Source organism: Palaemon carinicauda, chromosome 15 (assembly GCF_036898095.1).
Source record: "Palaemon carinicauda isolate YSFRI2023 chromosome 15, ASM3689809v2, whole genome shotgun sequence".
Classification (NCBI taxonomy): domain Eukaryota; kingdom Metazoa; phylum Arthropoda; class Malacostraca; order Decapoda; family Palaemonidae; genus Palaemon; species Palaemon carinicauda.
Window position 1 is genome coordinate 59,333,074 of NC_090739.1, and position 13,872 is coordinate 59,346,945.

Sequence of the window (13,872 nt, forward strand, 5' to 3'; positions counted from 1 at the left end):
CTGAATAAAGCGAAGGTGTCATCAACATATCTGACATAAAACAGGGGATGGTATCTCAAAGGGCAATTTTCGAGCATGGTCTCCTCCAGGGAGCACATAAAAATGTTAGCAAAAGTGGGTCCCAGAGGGAAACACATAGCCATACCATCCACTTGTTTATACAACTTACCATTATAAACATATATATATATATATATATATATATATATATATATATATATATATATATATATATGCATATATATATACATATACTGTGTATATATATATATATATATATATATATATATATATATATATATAGTATTATATGATTATGGCTCACTGGTCTGGGCACAAAAATATATCCTACGGCTTGTTACTGGGAACCAAACATATAATATTATATATATTACGACTGGCAAGTTAATCAACCTCTCCAATTCCAAACTCCCTTGTTTGCTTTTACATTAAAACTGTTACACTTTAAAACATTAATGCACGAGTTAAACATCTCTCAGACAGTAATATATAAAACACTGAATATCCAAAGGTCTCTGGCGTACACTCAAAACAAAACTCTTTAGTGTTATAACTTATTGTGGTTCTTAATAGGATATTAGCAGAATCTGGTTTTAAATAGTGATGATTGGAATAATGCACTCTTTACAGAAATAAATATATTCTATGTAAATTACAACATTTTGAAAAGAAGTGTCATTATAACAAATAAAGTCACTCGAAAAAAATTAAGACTGAACAAAACTTAGATTGAGAAAAAAAAATGTTACGATCTGAAAATTATATATTAACTTGACTTGAACTATTATATCTGGATAAACTTTAGACCAAGAAAAGAAATAATGCAACTTAAATTATACAAAAGCTTGAAATTAAATCTGAATAATACATTATTGAAGTTGGACTCTTAATGAAAAATAGATAACCAGATCACAATACAAAATTTATCCTCTTCCTACAGGGCCAATTCCCAAAAAATCTTTATACAATGCCAACACTCACCCTAATACAATGAATTCAAAATCACCATTTCATCTTACGTATCTTTCGACACACGATTTGCTTTGGGGAACAGAGTCTGCCTGTCTGTCAGATTGCCTTACCGTTGTGCAAGACACGGGCTCTTGCCTTAGGCAGCCCGTAAAAATAAAGTCACTTAGGAGAGGACACACTAAAACATACTGAACACTTTCAACAACAATACACTGGGTTGCATGCAAGAGTGAGAGAGGTGAGATGTCAATCTTAAGGATGGTAATCTCTATTTATGTAACCTAACCTTGGTGTCACCTTTTATATGAAATCTAACTGTTTCCTGATCCTCCCCGAGATTTGGGAAGCGTGGTGGGGTCGGCAAAAGGCGTCATAGTTGCCAAGTATCGCTCTCCCAAATGCTGTACTCTCTCAGTCAGCTAGCTCCGCCCACTCTTTGTCCTCGAAATAAAAAAAACAAAAAAAAAAGATAATATCCTATCACTAGGTCTTCGCGACATTTCTAAAGCACGTGGTAGAGAATTTTTAAAAGCTTATTACTGAGCATTCTCTCTCAAACATGACGCAATACCTCATAAAATATAAAAGAACATTACCTAAACCCTTGTTCATATCTTTCACGAATTCCAACACTCTCAAATAGATTATGTAAGACTTCGTAACAAGCATACGTGATATAAAAATTTAATTATTAAAAATTACGTAAATTTACATATTTTAACTTGAATAAAGAATACAATGAAATTCATGACGAAAGTCTTACGTAATCTACACATAAATCTTTAATCTACACAAGAGGAGCTATTTAAAGAGCTGGGTATCAACTATTCAATGCACAAATAAAATATAAATAAAATCATTAATAAACTACTGTATTTACTCTAAACTAGATCAGCTTCGTAAGAATACATATGTATGCGTATGTCTTTGTGTAGATAAATAGGTAAGTTGATAGAAATCTTTGTCTTTCGTTTTTAAACTCAGTTTATAGAAAGGATGGCCTATAGTATATTACGACTCTCCATAGATAACCACTGGTATCATTACCTTTCAGTGCCATTAACTCCACTCATGGATCGGCGTGGGTTATAAGGACTGTGTATAGCTACATTAAATGGGACATATGGCAAGAAGCCTTATTCCTGAATAATAGTTATTAGGAATAAAAAAAAAAAATATTAACATTTGAAGACACCTCTCTAGGGAAAATAACTAAAGGCAATGAATTACGCTAAGTATTTGTTATGATACTGATAGTTTGTTAAACATTCCTATTAGGGTGCAATTTAGCTTTCTGAATTATTAGTTTACTTGTTTTATGTTTTATATTTTGATCTTCATTCTGTACTGTGATGTGGTCAAGATTTAAAAAATAAAGTTTTATATTTCATAAATGTATATAGCTAGAAATGGTGTATTTGAATAGTCTATGTTATTCAATTGGAATGGAATTATGATACTCCATCTTTTTCAGGTGGTAGTACTTACATCTCACGTTTTTCTTCTAATGACAAATCTCCAAACTCGTCTCTTGGATCGAAGTTTAATGACGTCAAGCCTTCCACCACTTCATCTCCAAGGGTGCGGCCTACTTCTCTCTCCATGAATTCTTCCAGCACAACCACCAATGTTCCTAATAATTCCCATGTTTCCTCATCATCTGTCACTTCAAGATTCTCTCAGGATTCACCTCATTCTGAGGGAGGGAGGTCCCCCTCTTCATATACTTCACGACTAGGCAGTGGTACGAACTTCGAGCGATCAGGCTACAATTCCGATGCGAAGTCAGGCTATGGTTCTGACTACAAGTCTGGTTATGGGTCAGGCTCTGGTAGTTACACAAACCGTTATAATAGCTACTCCCGCAGCAATAGTTATCTAAAAGATTCAGAGCCAGCTGGAACATACAAACCATCATACAGTAGAGAAAACAGCTACCTTGGCAGTGATACAGGTACTGGTTCTAGCTGGAGAAGCCGTATTTATGGATCAGATATTGATAAAAATGCCACAGCAACACCGTATACCCGAACCAGAACTCAAGATTTGACCAGCACCTCTGGACAAACTGTTGGCACTTCAACTATAGCGAACAAAGCAAAAGATGTCAGTCTACCACAGTTCAAAGATGCCATAGATAAGTTGACAAAGGCTGCAATGGATGATAAAAGTCAGCCAAGGACACCTGAGGCTCCATCTCCAAATGCTGTTAGAGTTTTGCCAATCTTTGATCCAGGAGAAGTAAAGTTAAAAAACAAAGCTCCTGCAGATTTTAGTTCAGGTGGAGAAAGTTCTGATGAAGAGGACAAAGCAAAGAAAGTCAATGGAAGTGGAGCTGCACAGAAAACTAGTACAGCACCCTCCACTACAGCTATGGCAACTTCTACTTATGTTGCTCGACCTCTTCGACATTTGGCAGCAGTTCCATCATTGCCGACAAAATCATTCTCCTCTGCAACATCTGGCTTAGTTGAGCCACCATCCTTTAAGTTATCGTCAAAGTATTCTACTCTTGCCAGTGAGAGTATACCTTCTGCACCAACACCGCGTTGGATGAGAGATAAGGATAACACTTCATCGACAACCACAAATAATCTTACCAAATCAAACCTAAGTGTAGGTGAATCAAGTCCAAAATCATTGTCCCCTTTACCTCCTCGTTCTCCAGTTCCGGGTTCTGGAAAGACTGGGTCATCTGTGTCACCTAACAGAAATAATACATCTTCACCGACTGTTGAGCTAAGTTTTGTACCTGGAGTTGGTAATAAAGAATGTAGGAAGTCAGTCTTGAATATGGACCTGGACCCAAGAGATACAGAACTTATGAGAAAGCAGCAGGAGGAAAAAAGAGAGGAACTTAGAAGATTAAGAAGACAACGAGGAAATGAAGATGATAAAAGTAGGAGACCTCCTCCTTCAACATTGCGAACAAAGCCTGGTAATAAGACAGAGGACTCTGTTCAATCAAAATCTGAACAATCAAAAGTTAATGAGGAGGATGAAGGTGTCATTAGCGGTGGGGAAGGCAAAAGAGATGATAAGCCTCCAGTTGCTCCATCTCTAGAAAAGACATCATCTAAAGGTAGGGTAGTTGAAAGAAAACATTCCAAGGGTAAAGGAGATACTATGAGACATAGTGGCTCTATGCGTCGTTTTCGTCAATCATCTCAGGCAAGTAAATCTTCATCATCTGAAACCTCTTCAGACAGTGAAGAGGACGTTCCAGTTGTTACAGTAACCCTATCCCGGAGGAGACGACAGAACTCTCGAGATGATGCCTTTGGATCCTCAGGAGACAATCATAGCCGACCTTCATCTCGTTCCTCTCCAAGAGGAATAAAGAAGGGTTCTTCTGATGAAATAAAAGATGGTAAAAAATCTCGCAACAACTCATCTTCTAACTTAGGAAGAAGGTCTCGTAATAATTCTTCATCAAACCTCTCGAAATCCCGATCAGGTAATAATTCTCGTGGAAGTATTGGAGAAGGAGAAAAATCCCGCAGTAACTCTCGAACTGGAATTCTAGGTGATAAGAAACTTTCTCTTGGACCAGATATTGATATTGGTGAGAGTAGAGCTCAAGTTGTGAAAACATCAAGTAGTCACAGCAGCAGTAAATTAAGAAGATCAGCAACAAAAATACAAAGAACAAAGGACCGCAAAGCAAGTGAAAAGACAAGTTCAAGTTCTAGTGAAACATCAGAAACTTCAGATTCCAGTGAATCTGCAGGAGAAGAAGGTCAGTTCTTCTCCCTCTCTAAATCAAGATCATTGAAGAAATCAAAGTCAGGATTAAGTAATTATGCAACAAACAGGGTAAATGATAAAAGTAACCTAGAAGAATTAGGTGACAGAACAAGTCCTGATGGTAAAGAGCATGTATCCAGAACAAACTCCGATGTGAATGTGCAGACTCGTGGAAGTGGCAGTGCAAGTAGGAGTAGCTCAAAGGGCACTATTTCTAAGCAAACCATTGATAAAAGTAATTCACTTGAGCCATTTGAGTGGCCATCTGGTAGTCCTGAAATGCATATTTCAAAGAAAGCTGCACAGGAAGAAAACTTTAATTTTGAATGGCCATCAGGAAGTCCAGAATTGCACACATACAAAAAAGCTCAAGAACAAACTGAAGAGGACAACTTTGCATTTGAATGGCCTTCGGGTAGTCCTGAACTACATCTCCATAAGAAAGCTCAAGCAGAAGCTCAAGCTGCAAACTTTGATTTTGAATGGCCTTCTGGAAGTCCAGAGCTTCACCTTCACAAAAAGGCTCAAGCAGAAAGTGATGCAGGGGAATTCAACTTTGAGTGGCCATCAAGAAGTCCAGAGCTTCACACATACAATAAAGCAATGGCTGAAGAACAGGCTGAAAATGATAACTTTAACTTTGAATGGCCCTCAGGAAGCCCGGAGATGCATCTCCACAAAAAGGCACAGGCAGAATTAGGTGGGCAGCGTAACAGTTATGGGGACAGTGAAACTGAGACTGACTTAGGCTGGTCTGATGGCAGTGGTGAAGTCTCTAAAATGGAAAAGGTAGACGAGGAGACCGAGGAGGATTACACATACTTTGAGTGGCCCAGCAGTCCCGACTTTTCGAAAAAACGACCTTACAGTTATTACTCTGAGGGTTACGACACTCAAGGTGAAACAGAAAACTTTGAGTGGCCCAGCAGTCCCGAGCTGCCAAGGATGAAGAATCCCAAGTTTATCAGTTTCACGGAAGACATTGATAAACTTTTGAATGATAATCAAGGGGAAGAATCCTTTGCTGCAATGGAGACATTGATGGGATACTCCCCTCCACCAGCCGAGGAGGATGTCGTGGAAGAGGAAGATGCAGACGATAACAAGAGCACCGCGAGCAAAATTTCGAAGACAAGCAAATCTAGTGGGAAGAGTTCGATAGCTGGGGAAGAAGAGGAGGAGGAGGAAGAAGAGGAAACAGAACAGTCGGAAGAGAAGAAGGAATCTTTAAAAGACAGAGCTAGAAGAAACTTGTCATTGTTTATCGGTGAGTCAATGAATAATTCTCTTTTTATAGAATTTCAAGATAATTTTTGATATACTGTACAGAAAATCTTACATTATTTTAGGTTAGTTCTTGTGAAGAATGCAATGATGAAAGATTAATGCTGCGGTGAATTTCTACTGGATATAATCTTATTCGGAATTTAGAGCAAATATGTATTTACAAGGTATGAATTTATTGTATTGTATATTATTGTGCCTTCTTGATTTGACTTATACTATGTTGATTATAATGGAAGACAAGTAACTTTTAAAGGGTAAAGAATAACGAACAAGGAATAACAATGTGTTATATAATTGAATGAATATTTCCATTATGGGAGAAAACCTAAACGTAAAATTTTTGAAGAATTTATAAGTTTCATTTCCTTTCGAAAGACTTAAAGGAGAGAAAGTATTTTCATTCCATTTCAAAGTTTGATGTGGTCTTGGCCCCTGAAATGCTAACTTTTAACATGTGTGAAGTCTTTTTAGATTACATTACTGTTGTTCTGATGGATTACTTGTCCTTTGTTCTATTAAATATGTTAGGGATGTATTTTGTGTAATTACCTCATCCTTTAACGCTCTTCTGTACCCTTAGGAAAACTGACCAACATAGACGAAATCTTGGGATCCGTCCTTCAGCCTTTAACGACCGTACATTCAGCCCCCAAAAGTAAGGCCTCAGTGGCCAGGTCTGAAGATGGAGGTAAGTTCTAAGATTTTTACATTACTCCAAAAAAGGTAAATATTGATGTTGAAATCCTGTGCCCACCCCCTTCTTTGACACAGTTTTTTTCTGTGGGATTAGCATTTCTATAAGAATTTGATGTGTAATTTCAGTTGAAATGTTCAGAGCGCATTCATGTTCTCTTAGTGTCGTCATCATTAAATACGGATGATTGATAATGAGATTGAAGATGTGAATAGAATGACTAAGGGTCTTGATGAAGTTTAAGCCGTGGCTTATTAAATCCTTGATATTATATATGTACTGTATGTTACTTTTGATTTACATAATCAAAATAATCAACAACGGTCAAAGGTGTTGTATGACATCGTTATGAAAACAATTTCACAAATAGCAATTCTTTGGCATTTATCCCAAATTACAGAATTCTTCATTATCATTATGAATAGTTCTAAGGGTACCCTGGTTTTCAGGTCAGCAGTTGCACAGGTTGTATGAATGATAACTCACTCCTTAATAAACCCATATGAAATAATGGAACCTTATTTATATTTCATGTATCTCTACCAGTGGTTATCTTAGTGAAAATCATTCTAAAAATATTTTTTTCTACGTAATATAAACTGAAGTTTTTCATTTTATAGTAATATTTCTCCAACTTGATAATATCTGGTTTTAATACCGGAGTAGTTATTGTTACTGTCTCAGTGAAAGAAATGCAGAAAAAACATAAAAAATTCCTTCTTAGATTGATTAGTTGCAACCATTTTCGGTATATTACCCTTAAGATCTAAATTTAAATATATCTTCAGAGGTAGAATTAATTTTTCTCGGAACCGGAAAAGAATCATGAAACAGAATCATAGGGTAAGAACAGAATGCTTTAACAAGATCCATATGATTAGCATCAGTTTAAGGCGTTATCTGTCATATTTAGGAGTAAAAACATTAATTAAACCAGTGTATTTGTCAACACATGTGATTGTCAAGAACTTGCCCTTATTCCATACGTAATGTAGCTTCAAGTATTCACATTTTCACTCCAAACCCCATCGTATGTTATTGACAAGCCTTGTAGCCACACCATTCCTTACCATTACCTCAGTATGTTGCTCCCGTTTCGAATAAGCAATGAAACCCGATTTTGTTAAGTGAATGTTGCATGGGATAGTCTCAAGAAGATTTACAGCTATGAAATGGCATCTTGTTTATAGACAAGTCCCTTTTTCTGTTTGTTGAAAGTGAACTGAAATAAACTTTGACATACAAATGAATTATATGTCTTCGATGTCAGCCACTAAATTTATTCAGTATCCAACATTGTAGATATTCCCTCTTTTACAGAAGTAACATAGTGCGTGATTTTCCATTTTTCTGTAGTTTCACAAGAAATGTTTGAAATATCATGACTGTCGTGAAGTTATACCAGATGATTATTTCTCCTTTCAATTATTTCCTTTTCATTGTAAATCTAAGATCTCGGCAGAACATTTGTTATATCTATGAAACATACTGGAGTATCTCTTACTTCTAACTGTAATCGAACAGTTTAACATGTTTCTTCAACAAAGCCCATAAAAGAAACAAAGTAAATAGAAATATATCACTATATTTCAACCAATACACATTGGTCCTCTGCAAAGTGTACAATAAAAATGAGAAGAGGAGTGGACTGTGACAGTTTATATAGGAAAGCAAAAGGGTGTTTCTAATTGCTCTATGAAGCTTGTATCAAGTACATGGAAGGATTAGCATAATTTAATCCAGGTGCGTCTTCATATTCTTAAGCTGATCGGAGGATGTCTTGACCTATGATCTATATCTGGTGGTCGATCTCAGTGGATTATCCTTTTAATAATCAGGTTGAGAAGGGTGATGTCCACTAAGTCGCCTTTCAATTGTCCGTCGGATAAGTTCATTGTGTTTGTTTGATTTATTATGGCCGATTCCAGAATCTTCCTTCTGTGCGGACAAGTACTTTTAAATAAAAAGATGACTCACCCCAGTTAATTTGGTGGCCTAAATCTCTAAGATGCACGAAAATCGCCGAATTTTCAAAGCCATGCCTGACAGATCTTTTATATTCGGATAATCTTTTTCACAATCTCCACATGGTACTTTATAAACTCCGAAGTCTATATCTGTTTAATTTTGATAAACATTAATAAGGGCACTTCCTATGGTCTGGGGATATGATAAAACAAAGAGGTTCTCAGTTTTGATAATTCTAAAAGTCAGGCCTTCTCTAACATGAGAATCAATACTACACAGTATTCTAGAAGCTTTAGTCCAGCTGTGATGAAGTGGAATTACCTTCCTAATCAGGTAGTTGAATCGGTTGAACTTCAAAAGTTCAAACTTGCAGCAAATGTTTTTATGTTGAACAGGTTGACATCGGTCTTTTTATAGTTTATACTGTATATGAAATATCTGTTTTGATGTTGTTACTGTTTTGAAAATTTCTTTGATTGTTCATTATTTCTAATATCGTTTTTATTTATTTCCTTATTTCCTTTCCACACTGGGTTATTTTTTCCTGGTGTAGCCCTTGGGCTTAGAGCACCTTCCTTTTGCAACTAGTGTTGTAGCTTAGCTAATAATAATAATAATAATAATAATAATAATAATAATAATAATAATAATAATAATGATAATAATAATAATAATAATAAACTGTCCACTCCTTTTCTAATTTGTATTACACACTTTGAAGAGGACCAATGTTTATTCGTCGAAAACTAGTGATTTATTTCTATTTCCTTTGTTTCTTTTATGGGCCTTTAAACAAAAATACATATTGGAGTATATTTTACCTGATGTATCTAAGAATGAAATAGTAAGATAAACAATTGCTATATTTAAACTGATTAAATAAGAAACATGTGACTCATGTGAAATTTCACATAACATGGATGTATTGTATAGAAAAGTATCCATTTTAGATTAAATCAAACAACTAAATTGCATTTTGATATCGCATACACGAGTGACTGGCCTCCCCAAAATAAGATTCATTATTCAGTTGCTGGGTTTCGGTTTTTATCATAAATGAAATAGACCTGAAACTGAAATTACTTCACATTATTTGGAATATACAGTAGGCTAAGGATTACACGATTATATACATTACATATACTCAATATATATGTGTATATGTATGTGAAAATATATATATATATATATATATATATATATATATATATATATATGTATATATATATATATATATATATATATATATAAAATATATATATATATATGTATATGAATGTATGTGTATATAAATCACCAAAGCTCACACAGGATGAACATAAAGTATGTATCATAGCCACGCAAGGAAAAGTGAAAAAACTTGATTGGAGTTTGTAATTTTGTCTTATTGGTGATATCATCAAATTCAGTTAGAATGAATATAAAAAGATATGGTATTTATACAGGAGAAAGAGATCCCTGAACAGTCACTTTCTTGATAAATCCACATAAGTTTGTTTTAAAAAAAAGATTAATACAGGATTAATGGAAAACAAACCATCGCATAGTTTTAAATTGCGATTCCACAATATTTCTCTAATTAAAGTCATTAATATGGCTTACTGTTTTGGTATCTGTGACTTGAGCTAAGCTAATGAACAACAAAACTCCCAAAACATTATCAAAGATCCACCTGGAGACAGTCATCGTATGTTGTGTTAATGTATCCGATATGCCTTTAGACGTTTGACTGACATATATCTAGCCACATTCTAAATAAGGAACATTGTTAATCACATCATTGTGATTTCCAGAACTATTCTTAATCAGCATGTTTTTCAATGTGCAACCATATTCAAACACTGCCTTTGTATATAGTTTCTTTTAGAATGTTTTTGGTAAGATTATGGGTAATTTTTGGTTCCCTCTTTTATCCACATATCCATATACAGTATATTAAGGTTTTGGGAGGTCGATTGATAAATTCAGTTTGCTCGTCTCTATGAGGATGTTCTTGGTTTTCTAAAGAAAGTTTTAGTCTTGAGGGTTTTGTTGCTATCATTAATTCAGTGTTCTCATCCATACAATTTTCTATATATATGGAATAAAATAACATTATCTCGTTCTTAGATAGATAGATAGTCAATAGATTATCAATAACTTATCATATACTGTATACATTACTATTTAGCCCATACAGAAAATATGAAGTATTCTGAATATTCCTCTATACACCTTAGAGTACTAAGAATAAGTAACCTTAAGTACATACAAGGCGAGTTTGACGAAATTGATGAAATTACCACGAATCACTGTTATCCCAAGTATTTTTCCAGACAGCTATATGAATAGAGCCAAAAAATAATTTTATAGCGTCCAATTAGAGAAAAGGGAAATAATGAATAACATACTTTGTTTACCATTTCATGAATATTTTCAGATGCTATATCCCTTTTAAAATAAATAGATATAAGAGTAGGAATATCGTTGCACATTGAAAAACATGTTGATTACTCATACGTATAGCTCTGGAAATGACAATAACGTGATGAATAGCATTCTATGTTCAGAATGTTATTTCGGCCAAACATCTAGAGGTATATCTGGCAGAACAAAACAGCTTAAGATGGCAGTGCCCAGGGGATTCGTTGATATTGCTTTGGCTGTCCATTGGGTTACCTCAAGACTAAGACATAGAATCAGTTGGTCAGATGCTAAGTAAACCATATCAATGAACCCAAGATTCATAATTTAAATCTAAGACATGGTCTGTTTTCCAGTAATCCTACATTATCCTCTTCTCTTAAATCCAACTTATCTGGAATCATCAATTAACTGGCCGTTTAACTCAATCTCCTGTGTAAATACAATATCCTTATATATTTATTCTCATTGTGAGCCCGATGATCTACACAATAAGTCGCAAGTACTAACTACCATCTAGTCTTTACACTTTTTGTGTTGTATATATATATATATATATATATATATATATATATATATGTATATATATATATATATATATATATATATATATACATATATATGTATATATATATATATATATATATATATGATGTCTTGATATAATTTGAATCAAAATAATTCTAAAAAACGCTCATGTCGAAAGCTAGCTGTAGAATTAGATTTGAATAACGTTAGCTTCTGTCAAGATATTTCATCCATTATCCCTTTTGAAGCAGCAGTGCAGCCACCAGATTAAATGTCTCACAGTGTCGTGAGTTTTCATGCCCTGATGTTATAATGTGAATCTTTCTAACTGATATCTTTCTTTATCTAATTGTGGAACTAGGCAAAAGCAAGAAGAAGGTTGTCAAGAAAAAGCACGTTAAAAAAGGTGAACAAAAACTCATGTATATTCTATTTCTATTTATATTGTACTCCCAGGGTCATTTAGCCTGCCAATCCTTGATAGAAATGGAATGCAAACTTATTTTGTCACGAAGTCTTTATGTTCACTTTTTTATGTATCTGGTATGTGCATTTTTAAAAGCATTTATTTCTCCATCTCCAACGTTACTTTGACCCTGGGAGTAGCTATAACATCCTAATATGTTGTTCGCAGCAAAACTAATAGAAACGGAAAACCCCTTCGAAGTAAAGAACGCATGCTACAACACATTGAGCAAAAACATAAAGTTAATTGCTTCTTACATTTAGAGTACACATGCACTCTCTCTCTCTCTCTCTCTCTCTCTCTCTCTCTCTCTCTCTCTCTCTCTCTCTCTCTCTCTTAAAGAGAGCCATTGCAGAATGTTTTCTGTTATCTGTTTCAGCTGCTGAACATTGTACTATTACTGCCATTTTGAATTAATTGTTACTCAAACTAGCCAATTTGTAGTGTTTGTCATCTAATCCTTAACTTCGGAAGGCATCTGTAACTAATTTCCAGTTTAACCTCATGATAGGAAAAAAGGTCATCTTCATGAGTTATGGCGCCTCTTTCCTCATAATCATTTTAGCACTGGTGAAAACAGCTTACAATGTATTCCGACGATCTTTCCGCTCAATATTATATAAAGTTTCTCTTTCTTCTGTACCGCCAGTTTTCTGTGTCTTGTGTCTGGAATCTTATATTGAATATGTCTCACTCAGAAGGATTGTAACAGTGGAAGATGCTTTTAAATCATTCCATGTCTCATTTAAATCAATGATAAAACCATTTGGAGTTATCTATTGTGTTGCGTTATTGTCCCACAGTAAACTAGTTTTTTTTTTTTCATTGCAACGAAAACTTTTATCTTCTCTTTTGAGCAAGATATTAGACCTATCGACATTGTTTCAAAGAATATATCTCCTATATCCTGTAATCGCTTATGTCTTCTGCAGACTTCATGTCAGAGGATTTAGTATCGCATCTTCGTTCTTTTTATTAATAACTGATATCTGTAATCTTAATTTCATGCCTTCATGTCCTATCTTACCTCATCATCTTCAACAATATTTCTCGACTAGGGTATTGCCTAAAGTATGTACAATCTTTTCCCATCGTTTTTTTAACCCTAGTTATGTATTCTATCCCTAAACTTCATTTTCTTTTCACCATCATTGTTTTGATCCACCAATTACATTTTTTTACGAGTAAACATAGTAGAAATTAAGAAGAGACTTACCTCAATAATAATCAAAACTGTGTATTCCAGTCATTTTACATTGAAGCACCTTCGTTTTTCATTCGGGTCACTTTTTCTACTGGCGAGAACAGATCTACTTTTTTTTTTTTTTATTTATGTATTTAAGGCATCCTGACTTTCACCTGCGCTGTATCTTATTTCCCTCTTACATAATTCCATATTCTGTGACAATGGCGTCGAGTGCATGTCGCTTTTTTCCATAATCAAGCAGCGTTCACCGAACTCGGTTTTGTCCTGCTTTGATGTCCTGAAGTAATAACATCATGAAAGCATGGTTTGATGATATCTGCTTACTTCCATCCTTCGGGAGCATCACTTCGTTCATTTTTGTCCCTGGATACATTCGAACACGGACTCGAATAAAGCTAATTAAATTCTGGTGATCAAGTCTAAGATTATTTCTCTCCTTTTCCCCATTCGTCTTCTCATTCTCTTCCTCCTCCTCCTCCTCCCCCTCCTTCTTGTCTTCTTCTTCTTCTTCTTCTTCTTCTTCTTCTGTCATAATTGTGTAAACATATTTTCCATAATATCCTTTTTATTTGTGCTTAC

General features: G+C 34.7%; 1 protein-coding gene across 1 annotated transcript in view; it reads left to right on the forward strand.

Moving 5' to 3' along the window:
- Nucleotides 1–13,872, forward strand: part of LOC137653984 (serine-rich adhesin for platelets-like) — a 390,705-nt gene that overhangs the window by 215,977 nt on the left and 160,856 nt on the right. Inside the window, exons 4-6 of the mRNA XM_068387619.1 lie at nt 2,468–6,007; nt 6,608–6,715; nt 11,982–12,026. Coding sequence (XP_068243720.1) covers nt 2,468–6,007; nt 6,608–6,715; nt 11,982–12,026 — 3,693 coding nt within the window. The remainder of the gene's footprint in view (nt 1–2,467; nt 6,008–6,607; nt 6,716–11,981; nt 12,027–13,872) is intronic.